We start from the raw sequence: 20065 nt of genomic DNA, 5'->3' as shown, positions 1-20065 counted from the left end.
CCGGGGATAGCTTCCCCTGTAGCTTAGCTAAGTTTAATCAAGAGTAACTTGTAGCATGGCTGACTACATTTTCCAAGTAGATTGCCCATCAATGATATTACCTAAAAATACAAAAATGTATGAAAATACCTTTGTTTTTGTCAGTATTTAATTCATTTTTACTTCAGTAACTTTTGGAAATGTTTATTCATTATCATATAATACAAACGTAATAAAATATTGTAGCATAACAGTGAATTCTTCTTGGCTGGATGTAGTCACATGGTACAACATTGTAGTAGGCGTGTGTCGTGTTACCAAATAAGGTTCCTTGCACTCTAAAGCACAAGTAAGTAGTATCTTACCATTGGATCACATATTGACCACAATAGATAACTAGAGATTGGACATGCTTATAATACATTTTCAATGTGTAAAGAGCCATTTAAACTGTACACAAGTACATAAATGTTAAAAGACAACAAATTCTACTACTCAGCGGTAAGTTTCTCTTTTCAGACTTTGACCTGCATACTGAGGGACTGCTTTCTGTCAGATTGTCCATTAGTGGCAACGGCTGATAAGGAGCTTCATGTCGTCAATAGCACTGATGGATCATACCCTCTGCAACAAGAAAGCATTGATATGAGGTCACAGGGGTCACCTGGCAGGTCCACCATGGTGAATGTTAAACAGCTGACCTTGGCTGCTGCTAAAATGCCTCATTAGTGGATATTCATGCATATTTACATGTCTTCAAAGAGAAGATGCCAGAGTCCTTATCTATCCAAACATCCTGTGACAAGTTGGGAAGGAGGAGGAGGAGGAAGGAGAGAGAAAAAAAGGCGACAATGTGTGTGAATCCTTAACCGCGAAGAGTGAACAGCCTGTGAATGAGTCACCGTTTCACAGCTGCGAGGACGTTTAACACAACCTGTGACTTAGCAGCATGAAGAGAATTCACATTAACCATTATGTAATCATGCATACATGGTCACAAACAACATGCTCCGACACCTTGCAGGGTTTTGTAAGGGACCCGGATGTAGTAACATACAAATGCAAGCACGTACACACACAAAGGTTCATAGCGTAAAAGCATCTCCCATTTATTTGGAGAGGAGCAGCTAAAAAGTCCATGAAAAGACAAAGGTCCTCATATTTCTTGGGTTCAAATGACGTCACGTCTGGCTCATTAAGTATGTGTGGTGGTCAAGCCAATGTGTACTTGATCGAAAAAAAATGCCCCACGCCTGCGTTGTTTTCGGCTGTATGAACCGTTCAAATCGCGAAAAGGAGTAATGTTTCTTCAGAGTTCCTCAAAAGGTAATCACGAAGGATGGGAGAGTACAGTATTTTATGAAAAACAACAAGCACACACTACAGCTCAATGGAGTAGAGCCCAAAAATGCACATTTTGCAGTGATCACTTTGTTAAAGGTTTGTTTGATATTTTTTTTACGTTTAGTATTTCCCATTTAATGACTATTTTGATATTGTGTATTTCTCAAAATTCACATTTTTGCTATGAGTGTTTCGTGAAGCACCAACTCGGCAATTCTAAATAAAAGTAAGCAAATGTGAGAGCAAAACATCAAAGAGTTCAGCTTTTACCAAAGGCAGCAATCATGAACAAATCTTGATACACAATGTTGACATCTATTGATAAAGACGGGAAAAAACATGTGCACTCGTAAACGGTGCGTGCAACAACAAAGTAACAAACATGGCTCTAGACACAAAATAAAGAAATGCAAGCTTACCTGAGCAAAAACGATGCATATTCATCCGAAAGAGTCTTGATACCAATTTCCTTAACCTAGCCACACACAAAGAAGTTGTAGACCTCCATGCTTTTCCAAGTTTTCATATGTTTGTCGTGTAGAATGATGTCTGGAGCACAAGATAGTTCGATATGTCTGGGAACTCCACCGGAAGGTAATCTTTGATATCACTCGACAAATTTTTTTTGGATAAAGAATAAGGATGTATTTCTATTTCATATCTACTTTTTGCATGAAGATCGAGGCCCATTGCATCCTCAGGTAGTTGACACTCGGTTTGCTGCAAACAGACATCTTGGCCTGGTTGACCTCCACAGTTTTTTACTTCTGGGAAGAAGTCACCTGTCAGAATACAAGCAATTGAGGATGTGGTGTCAAGAGGTGAGCCACACAAAGATATGATGACAAGTGAACTTACACACACACTATTAGGGTGAAAGCTGATCATCCTATCATTTTTAGAGTGGAGCAGCTAACAAGTATATGAAAAGACAAAAGTCTCAATATTGAGGATGGGGTGTCAAGAGGGGAGCCACACAACAACAGGCTGACAAGAATGCTCACAGACACTATTAGGGTGAACGGTTCTCATTCGATCCTTTTTTTTTTTGAGTGGAGTAGCTAAAAAGTCCATGAAAATACAAAGGTGCCCTATATAAGGGTGGGATGTCAAGAGGTGAGCCAAACAAAGATAGGATGAGAAGAATACTTACACACACATTCTTGGTGTGAAAGGATCTCATCCTACCATTTTTTGGACTGGAGCAGCAAAAAAGTCTATAAAAGACAAAAGGTGCCCATTATAAGAGTGGGGTTTCAAGCGTGAGCCACACAAAGATAGGATGACAAGAACACTTACACACACTATTAGGATGAAATGATCTCATCCTAAAACATTTTTGGAGTGGAGCAACTAAAAAGTCCATGAAAAGACAAAGGTCCTGTGAGAATAAGATATTTTTAAGTGTTCTTTTTAATCCATAGTCATGTTTAAAGCAGCTAGTATTTTCCTATGTAGTGTGTCTTCTCGTGATCTCCGTGCTTTTATCTTATGTCTGCTAGTAAACTCTTGGTTTTGTTTTAAGGGCTCCTGTTGGTCAGCTCACAGAGCTGTTTTGGCAAGTTCTTATCTGTTCCGAAGGCCTTAGCTGTGCTCCTTTCTGGGGGAGAGGGCCTGTTTTCGCTCTACATAAGCTGACACTTTTTGTTTGGATTTAGACCTCTTCTTGTGGACGCTAGTGTCTTATTGTAAGGGCTGGTCTCCTAAAGCTTTAGTAAAACTTGGCCAAGTACTATTCTGTCTCGGTGGTCCTTCTTACTCAACATATATGTCATCCAAAAGAATTTGGGATTGAGCAGAGTGTTTTATTCCCTGAGAGGAAGACTGGTCGCACGCAACAATCCCCATATTAAAACAATAACTCACATCACGTAAATGTTACCCTAGAAACATTTTCTGTAATTATTTGCAGTATTTGTGGCGCTGATATGAGCACGTTGCTCGCTGTCACACTGTGACCTACATCTCCCATCAGTGAATGAGCGAGACACGCTTGCACACAAAAGAAGAGCTCATTTGATCTTTTCAAAATTCATCTTGACATCGTTATCATGACTCATCGTTTGTCATTATGTTATTTTGGGTCAGGAGCATGTTGTGTTTTTCTGCCTGTTAAACAGTGTAGCTCGGAGGCAACATACAAAAGAGGCTTGCGTAAGTTCGACAGTGAAGAGACTTTATTAAATTAACACTGCAGTTACGTTAAGTGCTGTTATAAAAAAATATATCATCTTAGCAGTCAGAATGCACACACAGTGAGGAGAGAAGAAACATATTTTTTGTGCAGCAGGTACATTTGAACAGTTCATGTCATCATCAGGGTCAAAAGTGATCTCTTGAACGGTCCTCATGACACTATCTGTTTTCCCAAAAGCTGCCATCCTCGCCTAGATGTGTCAATCACCGACCTACAGGACAGACAGGTCATGGCAGGACTTGGATTTGAGCCAGAACGCCCTGCTGGGATTGTTCCTCGCCACCATCTTGTCCAGGAAACGCTTGGCCTTTATGGGAAGGCTCTCCCGGCGGCCGCGGCATTTGGCAGCAGCGGCGGCTGCGGCGTCGGCGTCCTTTGAGTTTCTCCGCAGACGTAGCTGCCGCACGATGCCGCGGAAGGCCTCCCACACGTTGTGCTGCATGGCTGCAGACGTTTCGATGAATTTGCAGTCAAAGACGGCGGCGCAGACACGGCCCTCTAGAACCAGGAAGTAGAATTTCAAATACTGGTTAGAATACTGTGCAGGTGAGCAAATGGATGCATATGTTGATATTATCATTATCAGGGTATTCAGAGAATAAGTTATTGGACACGAGAGGGCTTTGGATTTGTAACAATTTGAATTTAGGACAAAATAGTAGATTTTGCCAACTTATTTTTCCACAAGTTATGTAATAAAAGATAAAAGTATTAGCAATCTTTTTCACTGGATAGGAGCAAAAAAAAAATTAAAAAAACGAAAAGATGTTTAAAATACAGTGGAAATTAACTTTATTTTATCGCTTCTTTTTGTAAATTTTTGTAACTCACAAGCAAGACTGAGACGCCTGTGAGTATTTTTAGATTTAGTTACAGCACACATGCAACACAGACTTATGTCAAAGGTCTCCAAAAATATTCAATAAGAAAGAACATTTTGAATACATTTGTGGCTAGTTGCTTTTTTAAAAACAAGTATATGTTTGGTTACTCGCTAAATATAGCAACAGAAATTTAGATTCATAATTTTAATATAATGTAATTTTCAAGTCACGATAAAAAGAAATGGATATAAACACCATAAAGAAAATAAACCAGTTTTCAAATGTTGTTAAAAAAAAATCTTTAAAAAGCTGGAAATGCTACAAATATGATTGCACTCAGTTTATTGTGCATGTATTGAAATGTCTTTATTCAGTATTAAATACAGATAATCATTCAAAGTCGTCAAGTTGGCAACACTGGTCCGTCCTGCTACATCGTTTTATTCTCTGGCAGACCAGGTGTGTATGAGGTGTGTTAAGAAGCAGAGTCACGATGCCATCTACTGTACAGAGTTGTTCTAACAAGTCACAGACAGATCTACTATTATGTGTATAACTCTTTAGTTGTGGCCCAAATGTATCTAACGCTGATATTGTTAATAAGTTTGTTGATATTTTTGTGTGCCTAAAATGTTCATCCTGTGTTTTAGTTTGATTAAATTCACGATTAACAATTAAAGGCTAAAATCTTAAAAAATTTTGAAGTTATAAGTATCAGTAAATCGGCGATATCTGACCTGTATTTTCACTTCTACTGTACCTCACAAATGAACTTACCGTTGGTGGAAACTTCTCTCCGTCGCACCAGGTCACACTTGTTGCCCACCAGGATGATGGGCGTGTGTTGGGCAGGGCGAAGGCGGCGTAGAATGATGCGCAGCTCTGACGCACGAAGGAACGACGCCCGGTCAGTTATGGAGTACAACAACAGGAAGGCGTCGCCAGATTGCATGTAGAGCTCCTGGGACCATTCGCTGTCAGTCTGTAAAACACACACACAGATCAGTTTGAGGGGGGAGCAACTTGATGGGGGTCTTACCACAAAGTTAGCACCTGAACTGCTGCCCAACAGGCACAAGAATTGACACAATGTTGATCATACATACATGTCCTTTAAAATTGACTTCGAAACAACGTTGCAAAATAGTTGTATTGACTGAAACAACATGAAACAACGTTGATGTCCAATGTTGGATCCACATTGTTGGTTAAGAAAATGACCAAATTTCAATGGTCAGATCCACGTCAGGACCCAAGATTGATTAAGAGTCGTCAAAAAGCATAATGTTCCAACATTAAGTTTGATTTACTCAATGTCAGGACATAATTCAACAAGTTGTCAATGTTTCAATGTCTTCTGCCTGCTGGGTGGTATCATTGACCCTGACTCACCTCTGCATCCCATGTGTCTAAAAGAGTTATAGTTGCAGGTTCTCCATCAACTTCAACCTCCTTTTCTTGCAGTTCATCTGGGGGGAAAAAGTTATTTTATTTTATATACCTTTTTAGGTTCACGTGCAGATTTCATACATCGTCAATGCTAATAATGCCCATATTAATACCATGAATTAACAATATGTTTAATACTGTGGATTTTAAGTTTTTAGTCTATTGCATTACATATAATATTTTCCTCTGTAGATAATCAAAAGGGACAAGCGGTAGAAAATGGATGGAAGGATAATCAAAATGTTGAAAACCACTAATAATAATAATAATGCTAATCTACTAAACAAAACATCACAAAGGTAGCAAAATCAAAATAATTATTTGAGTAATGTCTATTAATAACATATCTTAACTTTTAGCACTTAACAGACCAAATTATTTTGAAAATGAGGAGCTATGGAAGTGCTGTGTTAGCTGGAAAAACAGGACATAATTATAACTGAATGCTCGGTTCTGACCTCCACAAAGCTCGCAGTCATCACTGTCCATGCTGTCCGCGGCCCCGGAGAAGATGCAGGCGAAGGCGGACTTGCCGACCCCGCTGGCCCCAAGGAGCACCACCCGGTACGGGCTACCGGAGTCGGCAGAGATGACCGAGTCGGAGGAGGACCAACTGCCGCGGCTGCCTCCGTCGGACTCTCCGGCTGAGCTGGAGCACGACTTGGAGTGGGAGATGCAGGCGGGGACGCGGGCCAGGAGACCGTCGGGGAGCAAGTGTGAGCCCGGGTCGCAGACGCTCCAGCGGTGCAGGAGCTCGGTCTGGAGGCGCAGGCTGTGCCGGCGGACACTGGACATCATGGTGCCGGTTCGGGAAAGTTTGGGCTCAATTAGGGAGAATGTGCTTCTTCTTCTCTCATTGTCGAATTAAACTTGAGAACTGTCAAATAAATGTCAAATCTCTTCTGCTGTTTAAAGTCAAATGGAGCATCCCGTGTCCTCTCAGTCACTTCATCCTGCTGGGGGCCCCTGCATGTTTATATGAGGATCGACCCTCTCTCTCTCTCTCTGCAGGAGAGGGAGGCAGAGTTGACATTGACTCCCACACGTCACACTAATGTCGCACACACGTCACGCTAAGTGCAGCAGAGATGTGATTACACAATATGAAAAATGCATAGAAATAGAAATATATGCAAGGGCTTAATGGCTCACACAAGCAAGACATGACACTCCAAAATGTGTCAACGTTTCACACTGAATGTTATTTTCCCATTTGTCCGCCAACAGAATGAATATTGACAATTTTATTCAAATTCATGCACGCAAGGTCATGAATAAAACTCTGTTAGACATTTTAGCTCACTTTAAAATTGCAAACGTATTTATTTTTGCTCAATGATGGTTTTACTCACCTTCATCAAACAAGGGAGCTGAGAGAACCGAAGCAGAGATGTTGGTCAGCTTGGATTTGGAATTATATTTTCCCACACAAAGTGTTCCAGGGTCCATCCATAAATCCATTTTCTTCCGCTTATCCGAGGTCGGGTCGCGGGGGCAGCAGCCTAAGCATAGAAGCCAAGACTTCCCTCTCCCCAGCCACTTCGACTAGCTCCTCCCGGGGGATCCCGAAGCGTTCTCAGGCCAGCCGGAAGACATAGTCTTCCCAACGTATCCTGGGTCTTCCCCGTAGCTTCCTACTGGTGGGAAGTGCACTAAACACCTCCCTAGGGAGGCGTTCAGGTGGCATCCTGACCAGATGCCCGAACCACCTCATCTGGCTCCTCTCGATATGGAGGAGCAGCGGCTTTACTTTGAGCTCACCACGGATGGCAGAGCTCCTCACCCTATCGCTAAGGGAGCGCCCCGCCACCCGATGGAGGAAACTCATTTCGGCCGCTTGTACCCGTGATCTTGTCCTTTCGGTTATAACCCAAAGTTTATGACCATAGGTGAGGATGGGAACGTAGATCGACCAGTAGTGAAGTGAAGTGAATTATATTTATAAAGCGCTTTTCTCTAGTGACTCAAAGCACTTTTACATAGTGAAACCCAATATCTAAGTTACATTTAAACCAGTGTGGGTGGCACTGGGAGCAGGTGGGTAAAGCGTTTTGCCCAAGGACACAACGGCAGTGACTAGGATGGCGGAAGCGGGGATTGAACCTGGAACCCTCAACTTGCTGGCACGGCCACTCTACCAACCGAGCTATATACAGTAAATTGAGAGCTTTGCCTTCCGGCTCAGGTACTTCTTCACCACAACGGATCGATACAGCGTCCGCATTACTGAAGACGCCGCACCGTGTTCCAGGGTCAAAATACTGAAACATGGATAAGTGTAACGGAGGCCAGTAAATGTACGTTGGTAAACCATTAACAGCTTGGGATTTTAGCTCAGTAGCTAGCATGCTCGTCTCCTTTCACCTGCTACGTAGGTTCAATCCCCAGGAATAACAGAGAGCAGGAACTGAACCACTCATGGTTACATTAGGGATAGTATTTAAAAAATGTGCTTCTTCTTGATGCACTTCAATGTAACTTTGCTACGCATGTTACAAATAAACTATGCTACCTTTACTAATATAACATTATTCTAAGTCACACTTTAAATTATTGTACAAGTGAAAAATTATCTTTATTTCTTCTATTAACTGTCACACAAGTGTAAAAAAAAAGTTAACCAACACAAATCATAAAAACAAAGAACTTAACTTAGACAACAAATTGCGACAAATCGAGAACTTGGTAGCTGAATTACTGCGTGAAATCATTCTTGATGGAGTTTAATCTTTTGAAATTGTTGCAACAGCAAAAAAGCCTAATAAAAAGCTGAATGAAAATGAAAATGCATCGATTCAGAGGAAGTGACTTTTCTCCACTTTAAAAAAACCAAAGTTTCATAATTTAAAACCGGTCACTCATTTATTTACTACCAAAAGTCTAATGTCAATAACATTTCCAGCTTCATGTTCATGTCATATATTAACAGATAGAATTAGCAATGTCCTTAAATGTTTAACTATTAACGACTATGTCATCAAATAGTTGAATAGTACAGAGTGTTGTTGTTGTAAATCACTGAAATTAGTGTAAACTCTTCACCTATCAGTCAGGCGCCAGACTCTAGGAACATATCCTTCTAGTAATATGGGAATTCTGGTCTCTAGATGGAGGCATAGGTTCAAATCCCACTCCTGAGAGCTCCCTTTATGTAAATTTCCCTCAAGACAAAGAGTGTTTCAAACAGTGATGTGTACTGTATTTACTCAACCACAGGAAGTACAAAACATATATTTTATCAAAGTATGGTTTCAATTTGAGTGCAGGTTATTTGTGTAATTGCACCCAGCTACAGTAGTCACACGTCGCCTGTTATAGATATCAGTGGTGTGCCGTCAGGGCTAGCAAGGCCTCCTCTGCTGGTCTAACATAACCAGAAATCATGATCATAACTAAAGATAGAATTATTTTTTTATTTACTTTCCCTAAATATCTAAAAGTATGCATTGTCTATTCATGTCATAGTATGCTCCTTCCAATTCTGTTGTTTTTAGTTTAGAGTTTGTATCCAATCAAAATTCAGCTAGCTTATGTTGCCATGCTGTACGAACTCTGCCCGGAGCGTTCAGAATCAACAATGCAGGCGTCTGTGCACTGTCAGTGAACGGACACATAGAGCTGATAGACAATTGCGATAGCTAATCAGATCACGAGTTGTTGTCAGTAAAGCCTTCTAGCTGGCCTAATGCTGTGAATAAATACTCACTTGGGAGTCCCAAGTGAGTATCCAATCACAAGTTGGGAAAACATGAAGTGGCACTGGAACCATACGAGCCATAGAAAGTCACATAAAACTCACCGGTACAATAACCACAAAGATAAAGTCTTTGTCTTACACTGCAGTGGACAGACAAAGCCGAGCAATGCAGGTTTAGCGGGCGGTGCGCGCTCCCACGAAGGAAATACATTTTTGGCAGGCAATCACATTTTGGCACAACACCGGCGGCGAAATTGTTTGCTCGCCACTTTCCCACGAATCAACCGACTACGACGGTAACACTGATTTATAGGGCGTAGGAAGGGTGCTACAAATTGTGAGTTTTCATGTTTCATTTGTTTTATACAATTCTTTTAATTTTGACAGTACCACGTAAGATATGTTTTAAATGCTGAAGAGCGTTATTGAATGTTAAATGCGCTGAAAAATAGACCGTTTTGTACACTGTTGAGGGGATCCATGCACAGCAGTGTGCAAATGTGTTTCTGTATAGTATCTCCAGCCGTGTCCATGTGGTGACATAAATTACGGTATTTTGAGAGGTGAAGTCGGACTAAGTAGGACATCACTGAAGGCCTAGGTGAGAAAAGCACGGCCCTACACTGATAGATAAAGAACATAGAATATTGGAGACAGGTCTACAGGATGGTCAGGAAGACTGTGTGTGTGTGTGTGTGTGTGTGTATGTGTGTGTGTGTGTGTGTGTGTGTGTGTGTGTGTGTGTGTGTGTGTGTGTGTGTGTGTGTGTGTGTGTGTGTGTGTGTGTGTGTGCATGCATGGACGGAAGTGATTACAGTATAAGGGGCGTGCATTCACCTTTGTCAGTGGGGAAGGAAAAGAGAGAGAGGGCTGGGTAGCCATACTTTTGTTTACCACAACACAATTGGTCGCTACACTACGTCATATTATCCCTATTATAATTCATAGATTCCATTGTGGTCTTATGATTCCAATTAGTTGAGTTTTATTAAATCCAACACAAAACATATTCTAGAGGTCGGCATCTCTGTTCCTGTTCCTACCCTGCTAGCGAATAGCCGGAAGAGAAAGCCGCAACAATAAACACACTGGCATCAGGCCGCTTAAGTTGCATCTATTTAAGTTTTCTCAAGTGGACTGTAAGACCATGCTGATGTACATTTTGTTGATATCCAGTCTGTTGAACAAACCAAGTCCTGGTTTCTTAGTACAGCAAAGTAAATGATTGGGATGATGTCAACATCCACGGCCAACCGTTTTTGTCACTTAAAATGTGAGTGCTAAAGAGGTACTTTTTATGAAGGATGTTGGTATGCGTATGCAGTATTGTTAACCTTTTCATTATCACTAAGCAACGTGAAACAACAAATAGCAAGTAAAACATGCAGTCACTTCCTGTTTAGTGCAAAGTAAGCTTCAAAATAAAAGCATGGCTTTTTCCACAGCAACTAACAAAACGTACTTTTATTATAGATTGTTAGAAAGAAATAATTGTGCCTCTTTGAACACTTTATTGCCATTGTAGTCAAGACATAATAATGAACAATAAAAAAACAAAATTAGCGCAGCACCTTTGTTAGACAAGAGTATAAAAATGTAGTATGTATAGAGACAAATTTAAAAATGTAGAAATGCTGTAGGTTGAAAAGTCTTGCAATCTACATTTCCTTCCACACCCATTCAAATGTAAAGCCTCCCAATAAAATATGTTATACTATTACATCATATATAATTAATATCTGTGTAATCTAGACATGCTGCCAATATAACCAGGCAGGCAGAGTGTTTGAGGAAACAGACACAAGCTGTGGCTGAAAAGCTGATAACAGCATTTTATATCAAACTAAAAAAAGCACTGAGAGTGCACCATCTCTCAATAGTAAAAAATATTTTTTAAAGATTCTGAAAGATCACCCACAAATCTAATCATTTGTTCCTTATCCCATTTCTGACATTTCCTGAAAGCTTAAGCAGAATCTGCCCGTAACTTTTTGAATTACAGTATCTACAGCAGAATTAAAGAAACAAAGTGAACCCTCTTGTCAGTCTTCCACTCTCTTTGCCTCTGTGGGTGGAATGCGTGCAGCTAGCATACACACACACTGAGAAGTTGAGGCTCATAACATAAACGTAAGGTATTTCTTGTTTGCTCTCAACAAAGGCGGACGCTTCCCTTCCCTTTCCCCAGCTTTTGCTTCTTTGTCTGGTCTTAAACTTTTTCTGAGTCTCTGCCCGAACTGTTTTCTAGATCTTAAACATGGAATTGATAAACTAGTCTCTAACACAATTGACCACATTTTTCTTGACAAGAAGTTCAGGTTCGAGGTAACTGTCTGTTTTGATGGAACGTTTGCTGCTGAATACACGATGGACGTTTGGGAGAACAGTACTGTCATGTGCCTGGCGATTCTTTCTGTTGAAGACATCAAAACTATATACCTATTCAGAACTATGATAACATGGTATCAGCAAATGAGATTATCAACAAAGTAGGAAGACTACGGCAGCTGTTCAAAGTATCTAGAAACTGCCCGTCATGATTGATGGGATAGGCAGGGCTGTATGTGCTATGTCTGTTGCCATTTCTGAACTAAATCGCGAACTGGATAAAATCTTGAAGAAGCTTTAAGCTCTGCAAAGCAAAATTATGATCAATTTGAGGGACAGGAACGGACACAGAGTAGACAAGCATTGGAATGTATCTACTCGCCCTAACACAAACATCCTAATCTGTGGCACACCAACACAGAGCTGTGCAGTTTCCTGCTGCAGCAGAGGTCGGCTGCCTGAGCTGTAATTACACCAAACCCCTATTGCAAGTCCCAAGTTGTTTGTCGTAATCTTTACTTATGCTTACGATTGCTGAAGTATTTTTTCCTAGTCCCACACTGCGCTCCGTACAGGAGCACAGTTTGGTTGTGGCTTTTTTCTCCTTCCTCCTGTTTTTCTTTTTTGCCCATCTTTTACAGGGCGCCGCCCATGTGGCGACCCATTAGCTTTGTGTCCTGTCATATTGTATTTCTGTTTCTTGAACAGGTTGACTGTAAACAAATCTTGTTGTACTTTTAAAGTGCAATAAAGCATTTCTCTTGTAACATAGGAGAAATGATCATAATCATCCCTCTAATCACATGTTCCTTATTCCATTTTTTTTTTAACATTTACTGAACATTTCATGAAAATCCGCACATAACTTTGAGTTATGTTGCTAACTAACAGACAAACAAACAAACATTGGTTATATTGTTATGTCACCATGCTGAAGACATTCATATTTAGTGCAAATACCGTTAAAGTGAGCTCACACCAGATCAAGTCAATGTAAACAAATCTCCAAATATGGTTTCTATCTAGCAGATCTAGCAGCTCAGCCCTCATGAGGCATGTCATTAATGGCTTGGAAAACTAAACTAAACTTGCAACTAGTTTATGAATGACCCACTCCCTAAGATAAACCACTGGGCCGCTCTCATGAATGTGACGGAAGCGCTCCTTATTAAAAAGGGGAGTGGCAGGACTCAGTTGTTGCAAGTAGCTAACATAACACTTTTTTAGTCTATTTCTTCTTTCTTCTGTTATGCATAACACAAATCTCTATTGCAGAGAATTCTGGATCTCAGGAGGATACACAATGGATAAACAGGCCTCTAAAGTAACAAGACCTTTAGCAACACTTTTTGTGCTTTACGGTAGTTTTTACGCTTGGTTGTGGCTTTTTTCTCCCTCCGCCTGTTTTTCTTTTTTGCCCATCTTTTACAGACTATGTGTTTTTTGCATATATATACCCACACATATTGTATGTGTGTATACATATATGTAGTATATATATATATATATATATATATATATATATATATATATATATATATATATATATATATAATATATATATATATATATAATATATATATATATATATATATATATATATATATATATATATATATATATATATATATATATATATATATATATATGTGTGTGTGTGTGTGTGTGTGTGTGTGTGTGTGTGTGTGTGTGTGTGTGTGTGTGTGTGTGTGTGTGTGTGTGTATACCAATATATATATATATATATAAATAAAAGACGGATGTTAAAATGTTACTAAAAACATTGATGTTACGGTAATAAAGATTTTTAATAGTGGGACTGATTCTTTCCATTTCCCATACATTTTTGGGGTAGTGGACCACAATCAGTGTATAACTCTAAAACCTACATTCATATAGTTCTACTGAAATATTTAATGTTGTCTTCATATTGCAAACGTGAAATCAGATTTTAACTTGGCACATTAGTTTTGTTTCCAAGCCATAAAGAGCCATTACTATAATTGTGGGATTACCACAATGCATTCTTCGCTGTTGTTTTCGCAGTGCTTGTGCTTTCATCAACTGTGATCTGATCTGACTGACAGACGACGGGGGCGACCTCAAATCCTTGTTAAGTGCTGGAGCGCAACCAGGGTTCGGGAGAGTGATGGAGGATTTAATGCTGCACATTGGCAGGGTCACCATGGTCAGTTTAGACATGATGGATACCGATCGCACCACAGTGTTCTGTCCCACATGCTCAGAAAGTCAACACGGGTAAACCTACTCGAATAACACAAAAGTATTTGTATGGAACAAAGTGGAATCTTTTAAAAAAAATTACATTGGAAAAGCACCTCTAGACATGAAATAAATCTTGCATTTTAACCTTTACACTTAATTAAACCATTATAGTAATGCTGATTGAGGTTGAGCCAATCAGTGGCCATGGTACTGAACAGCACAGTTTGATTCGTTTGGTCTATTCTAGTGGTCAATACTACTGTTGTATTTATGTTGGGGGGAGGGGGGGGGGGGGACAGGTCCAACACAGATAGACAACATTCACACAATAGAGCCAAGTTGGTGTTGCCAATCAACTTATTTCCCTCTTTGATTATTAAAATTTTATTTTTTAAGTGTCTACATGTAAAAAATATGGTATCAATTATTTATCCATGAAGAAATAGAGAAAGAGGATACTCCTTTTCGGACATGTTACATTGTGCAAATGCAACTATGCAATGCTCCTCACCATTCAATGTGTGAAAATAAGTAAACTACTGTTCATGTTAGGTAAAAACAATATACTGTCTTACTTTGATGACAAAGGCATTTAATGTGAAGTTAAAGTTAAAGTACCAATGATTGTCACACACACACAGGTGTGGTGAAATTTTTCCTCTGCATTTGACCCATCCCCTTGTTCACCACCTGAGAGGTGAGGGGAGCAGTGGGCAGCAGCGGTGCCGCGCCCGGGAATCATTTTTGGTGATTTAACCCCCAAATCCAACCCTTGATGCTGAGGGCCAAGCAGGGAGGTAATGGGTCCCATTGTTTTATAGTCTTTGGTATGACTCTGCCGGGGTTTGAACTCACAACCTACCGATCTCAGGGCGGAGACTCTAACCACCAGATGTGGGCCGTGCGTGTCATTTTTAGCATTCACAATCATCACACAAGTGTAAAAAGAAGTGAACCACTATAAAACAACAAAACACTGAGGATACTGTTGAGGATAGGGTTAGTTTTGGAGATGGAAGTGTCCCAGAACAACAACAATATAAAGTCAAAAGCCAAACACATGGAGTTGATTGATTGATTGATTGAGACTTTTATTAGTAGGTTGCACAGTGAAGTACATATTCCGTACAATTGACCACTAAATGGTAACACCCGAATAAGTTTTTCAACTTGTTTAAGTCGGGGTCCACTAAGCGGCATAGTTTCCCAAAATACTTCAAGGTTTTCAACTCAGTCCATTTGTTTGTTGGCAGGCTACTTTCTGGTTTAGAAAGAATGGCGTTATGTGTAAAATAGACTGTTGGGGCATACTTGCATTCAGGTGCAAGGCCAACTGTTTTACCTTGACACCAGAAGCACTTGAGGGGAAGCTCAGAGTTCCATAGCTGCCAGCATGAAAACCTCCGAATTTAAATCAAACATGAGAAGTAAAGTGACTATGCAGGTCTATATGAGTCCATCTACTGTATGAGAGGTCATAAATATGGTGAAGGGCAAAGTACAGCCTGTCTACTACCGGAGGATGTTGCAGCCATCAAGGCCGCCGCTCTCTGAATGACTCGTTACTTAATGAGTTAGCTAGATGACTTCTGCTGTGTCTGAGCAAGTGCCATTGAAACGTCAGATGATAAAATATGTGGCGGTCCGAACACTTTGTGCAGCAGGCACCACGCACGTGGCTAAGGGCTAATGCAGCTTAAATGTCAATGATTCTCTAAGTGATAATGAATGAAATATAAGACATGTGACCTTGGCAAAGGTTAATGCCAGAGGCTTGGCCCGACTGCCTCTTCATTCAGAGGTCCTGGGATCATAGGGAATCAACATCCAATCTGTGATTTCGTTTCTCATCCTAACCCCTCCCTACTCTGTCCAGCCATAGAGTCATTCATTCAAATACATAAGGCTGGCCTTTGAGCTGGCAGGCTTAACAGGGGGATTGGCAGCGGATGGTAAGAGCTTTATAGAGGAGTGCATCCCGTGCACCCACCAGACACATGGCCCCGAGACACCATTTGGATCAATTGGATGGAGATCGGATGGGTGTGTGTCTGACACGTGTCCAGTGGCAAATACTGAAACACTATGACAGAAATGCAGCTTGCCCTGGAACAGTCTGCATTGTCGTGGGAAGTTAATAGGAAATAGGGATGGGCTTGATGGTAGTTAATTGATCATTAAGAATTGTGAGGAAATTATGTTGATAAAAGCAAATGAGGCAAAATGAAGCGCATACAGGCAGGAATATTACCTGCAGGCAGCAACATTGTGCTTAGTATTGAAATAGTAGTTAAGAACACTCAGCAAGAGTTTGGAACAATTATTCCAAAATTATAAGACTGATTCATTCATTGCTTTTTTTAAATTAGTTGATTATGGAAATGTAGTCAAATGCCCAGTCCTTGTAGGAAATCACACAAACACAACATTGCATTACAGGACTTTTTCCATCATATTTATCAAAGTAAAAATGCTAGATTTTCAACAGTCAACATTTATTAACATCAAAACTAATTTGAAAAAGGAGTACAAAACATACTTACACAAAAACAAGGTACAATTTTACTAATTGCAGTGCAGAGGTTATGAAGAAAGTGAGTGTGACGCAGAGTGCTTAAAAGAAGCGAATGATATTCAATTAATTAAAGAAAGAAATCATAAAAAAAACATGACCGACTGTGTACCTGACTTGGCGAAGCAATATGAGCATAGTCCGCATTATACTGAAGCAGGAAGAGTTGATAACGCCAGCCAAGCACGTTAAAATATCTAATAACTAATGGCAGACATTTATCAATAAAAATATGGATAAGCTGCAGATGGTGTGTTTGACAGAAAAGCGTCTGGAAGGAGGTACCGTATTAGAAGCATACTTGCCAACCTTGAGACCTCCAAATTGGGGAGATTTGAGGGGGGGGGGGGTTAAGGGGGGAGGAGTATATTTATAGCTAGAATTCACTGAAATTCAAGTATTTCGTATATATATACCGGTATATATATATATATATATATATATATACAGTATAAAATAAACACTTTACTTTCAGTGAATTCTAGCTTTATATATATATATATATATATATATATATATATATATATATATATATATATATATATATATATATATATATATATATATATATATATATATATATATATATATATATATATATATTTTATTATATATATATACATATAAATAAAATAAATACTTGAATTTCAGTGTTTATTTATTTACACATATACACACATAACACTCCTCTCTACTCATTGTTGTATTTAAAAGTGCAATGCTTTGCAGCCAGTAGCACAGTCTTTGAAGGAGCGTAGGTATGGGCAGTGTAATATTCTGGGTTTTAGTCAATAACCAGGCGAGGTGACGAAGTTACGTCTCTTTACTTCATACTTCAGAACCGACTCCCACACTTGCCGTCAGGGTGCGCAATACAGCGTAAACCGTTGGCCAACCAAAAACTTTTTGGTTGGCCAAGCGGACGTGACGACAGGCTGTCCTCACTCAGGTCCGCACGGACCTGGAGGGGGCGTGCCTTAAGTCCGGCTGGAAATCGGGAGAAATTCAGGGGGAATGGTTGTCCCGGGAGATTTTCGGGAGAGTCACTGAAATTCGGGAGTCTCCTGGGAAATTCGGGACGGTTGGCAAGTATGCGTAGAAGTCCGCTTTCCAAAGTAAATGTTGTACATTATTATTACATTACTTAATAAAACTACTGTAGTTGTTTGTAGTACATATTTCATTATATGGTTTTTCAAACAATATTCTTTATTTAAACATCTTTTCTTTTTACAGTTCTGTTTTCGGGGACGGGGAGCGAAGCACTGATTTATATTTTCATTGATTTTAATGGGTAACACTGTTTCGCAATACAAGTTTTTCCAGCTGCGTCACAGAATCAACGTACCTCGTATCCTGAGGTACAACAATATTTGTAAAATTTTAAACTTTCTAAACTGCATTGAAAAATTGTCTTTATCTTACTCGAATGAGTCCATGAACATATAATATGTAGGCGTACAGGTCTTTGAAAATGTTGAGAACCCCCGTTATAATGGAGATCTTTCTGTACGAAATCCTACTATCTTAGTTGCGGTTGTTGCTTGGCGACAGTTGCTATGTTCAGTCTCTGCTTACTAAATTTATAGACTTGTTCCCTTTTCGAACCACATTAGCTTCCTTTTTGGGTCAAATATTACTGGCCTGATGGGGAATAATGGCTAATTGGTCCCAATTTGGACATTTTCACATAAGGGTGTAGTCCATCCAAATGTCTTCTTCTGAGACACTATTTAACGGCATTACCCACAGTTCAATAGCACATCCAAACTACTATAAACATGTGATAATCACACACCTGTCAGATGGGCTGAGCTGTCTGATGGTTTCCAGCAGGCCCAACAGAACCAAGAGTTTCCCAGAAAAAGTCAACATTTCAACTTTTTCTCGATACATTACACCTGTTTACTATTTTGTTGCACTTTTTGTGTTTTCTTTTTTAAGTTTTTTTACAAATGCTTTTAAAATTAGGTACAGGCCACAAATGGACACGCCTTGTGTGGTCACTATTGTTTTAAAAGGTATACATTTGGCTGTGCGCTGAGTTAACTTGAGGGGGAAGTATATTTACACTGTACTACTGTACAATACTGTACTACTGCTCTACTGATTACTCCATCCATCCATCCATTTTCTACCGCTTGTCCCTTTCGGGGTCGCTGGAGCCTATCTCAGCTGCTTTCAGGCATAAGGCAGGGTACACCCTGGACAAGTCTACATTGTATACTTTTTACAGTGTAAAGATTAGAGCTGTGAATCTTTGGGTGTCCCACGATTCGATTCAAAATCGATTTTTTTTCTTCAATTCAGTACGATTCTCGATTCAAAAACGATTTTTTTCCCGATTCAAAACGATTCTCTATTCATTCAATACATTGGATTTCAGCAGGATCTACCCCAGTCTGCTGACATGTAAGCAGAGTAGTAGATTTTTGTAAAAAGCTTTTATAATTGTAAAGGACAATGTTTTATCAACTGATTGCAATAATATAAATTTGTTTTAACTATTAAATGAACTAAAAATATGACTTATTTTATCTTTGTGAAAATATTGGACAGTGTGTTGTCAAGCTTATGAGATGTGATGCAAGTGCAAGCCACTGTGACACTATTGTTCTTTTTTTTTTTTTTTTTTATAAATGTCTAATGATAATGTCAATTAGGGGTTTTAATCACTGCTATGTTGAAATTGTAAAAAATATTGATACTGTTGTTGATAATATTCATTTTTGTTTCACTACTTTTGGTTTGTTCTGTGCCGTGTTTGTGTCTCCTCTCAATTGCTCTGTTTATTGCAGTTCTGAGTGTTGCTAGGTCGGGTTTGGTTTTGGAATTGGATTGCATTGTTATGGTATTGCTGTGTATTGTTTTGTTGGATTGATTAATAAAAAAAATGTTTTTTAATTAATCAAAAAATAAAAATGTAAAAAAATATTAAAAATAAAAAATCGATTTTTTAAAAATGAGAATCGCGATTCGAATTCGAATCGATTTTTTCCCACACCCCTAGTAAAGATATAATAACATAATTAGAGAAATGTGAGGGGGGTTACTGAGGTACTATAATCACCTTCCCTAATCAGACTCAAAGTACTGTTGATAAGTGTTATAGTCATTAGTATACAAGTCATCATAAAGGGATTTAGTTTCATAAATTCCGTTCACAAGGAAAACCATAAAATGAGCAAAGGCTAACATCCTAGAAACCCAGTTATTATGCAAGAAAATTGCCTTATCATGCGTGATAATGTTTAAATTTGCAATGATCACCCCTTTTAAGTAACAACAAAATGTCGTGTAACTGGGCCGCTCTGCCATAGCAGAATACAAACCATACACAGCACATGCAGCGATACACAGACACGCGACTACCACGCAGACGCTCTGACAGAGAGCGTGACGAGAGCGGCCCACATTGACCAAACCACTCCGACTCACGAAGCACAGCT

At 39.5% G+C, this 20065-nt stretch overlaps 1 protein-coding gene across 1 annotated transcript; it reads right to left on the bottom strand.

The window, feature by feature from the left end:
• Positions 1–3484: 3484 nt before the first annotated feature.
• Positions 3485–6767, bottom strand: gem (GTP binding protein overexpressed in skeletal muscle). Its single transcript, XM_062064177.1, has 4 exons — positions 6252–6767; positions 5737–5813; positions 5122–5326; positions 3485–4018 (listed from the first exon to the last, which is right to left on the bottom strand). The coding sequence occupies exons 1-4, from the start codon at positions 6589–6591 to the stop codon at positions 3732–3734; spliced, it is 909 nt and encodes a 302-aa protein (XP_061920161.1). The 5' UTR covers positions 6592–6767; the 3' UTR covers positions 3485–3731.
• Between the last annotated feature and the right edge of the window lie 13298 nt (positions 6768–20065).

Source organism: Entelurus aequoreus, linkage group LG11 (genome assembly GCF_033978785.1).
Source record: "Entelurus aequoreus isolate RoL-2023_Sb linkage group LG11, RoL_Eaeq_v1.1, whole genome shotgun sequence".
NCBI classification, from domain to species: domain Eukaryota; kingdom Metazoa; phylum Chordata; class Actinopteri; order Syngnathiformes; family Syngnathidae; genus Entelurus; species Entelurus aequoreus.
Note: the sequence above shows the minus strand (reverse complement) of the source record. Positions and strands in the feature narration are given on the sequence as shown.

Bases quoted from the DNA above. Each gene is read 5' to 3' on its own strand.
- gem (XM_062064177.1), bottom strand. From the start codon at position 6,591: ATGATGTCCAGTGTCCGCCGGCACAGCCTGCGCCTCCAGACCGAGCTC. The intron at 5,814-6,251 runs GTCAGAACCGAG...TTTTCCCCCCAG, and splicing joins TGACTGCGAGCTTTGTGGAG to ATGAACTGCAAGAAAAGGAG. The intron at 5,327-5,736 runs GTGAGTCAGGGT...TGTGTTTTACAG, and splicing joins TAGACACATGGGATGCAGAG to ACTGACAGCGAATGGTCCCA.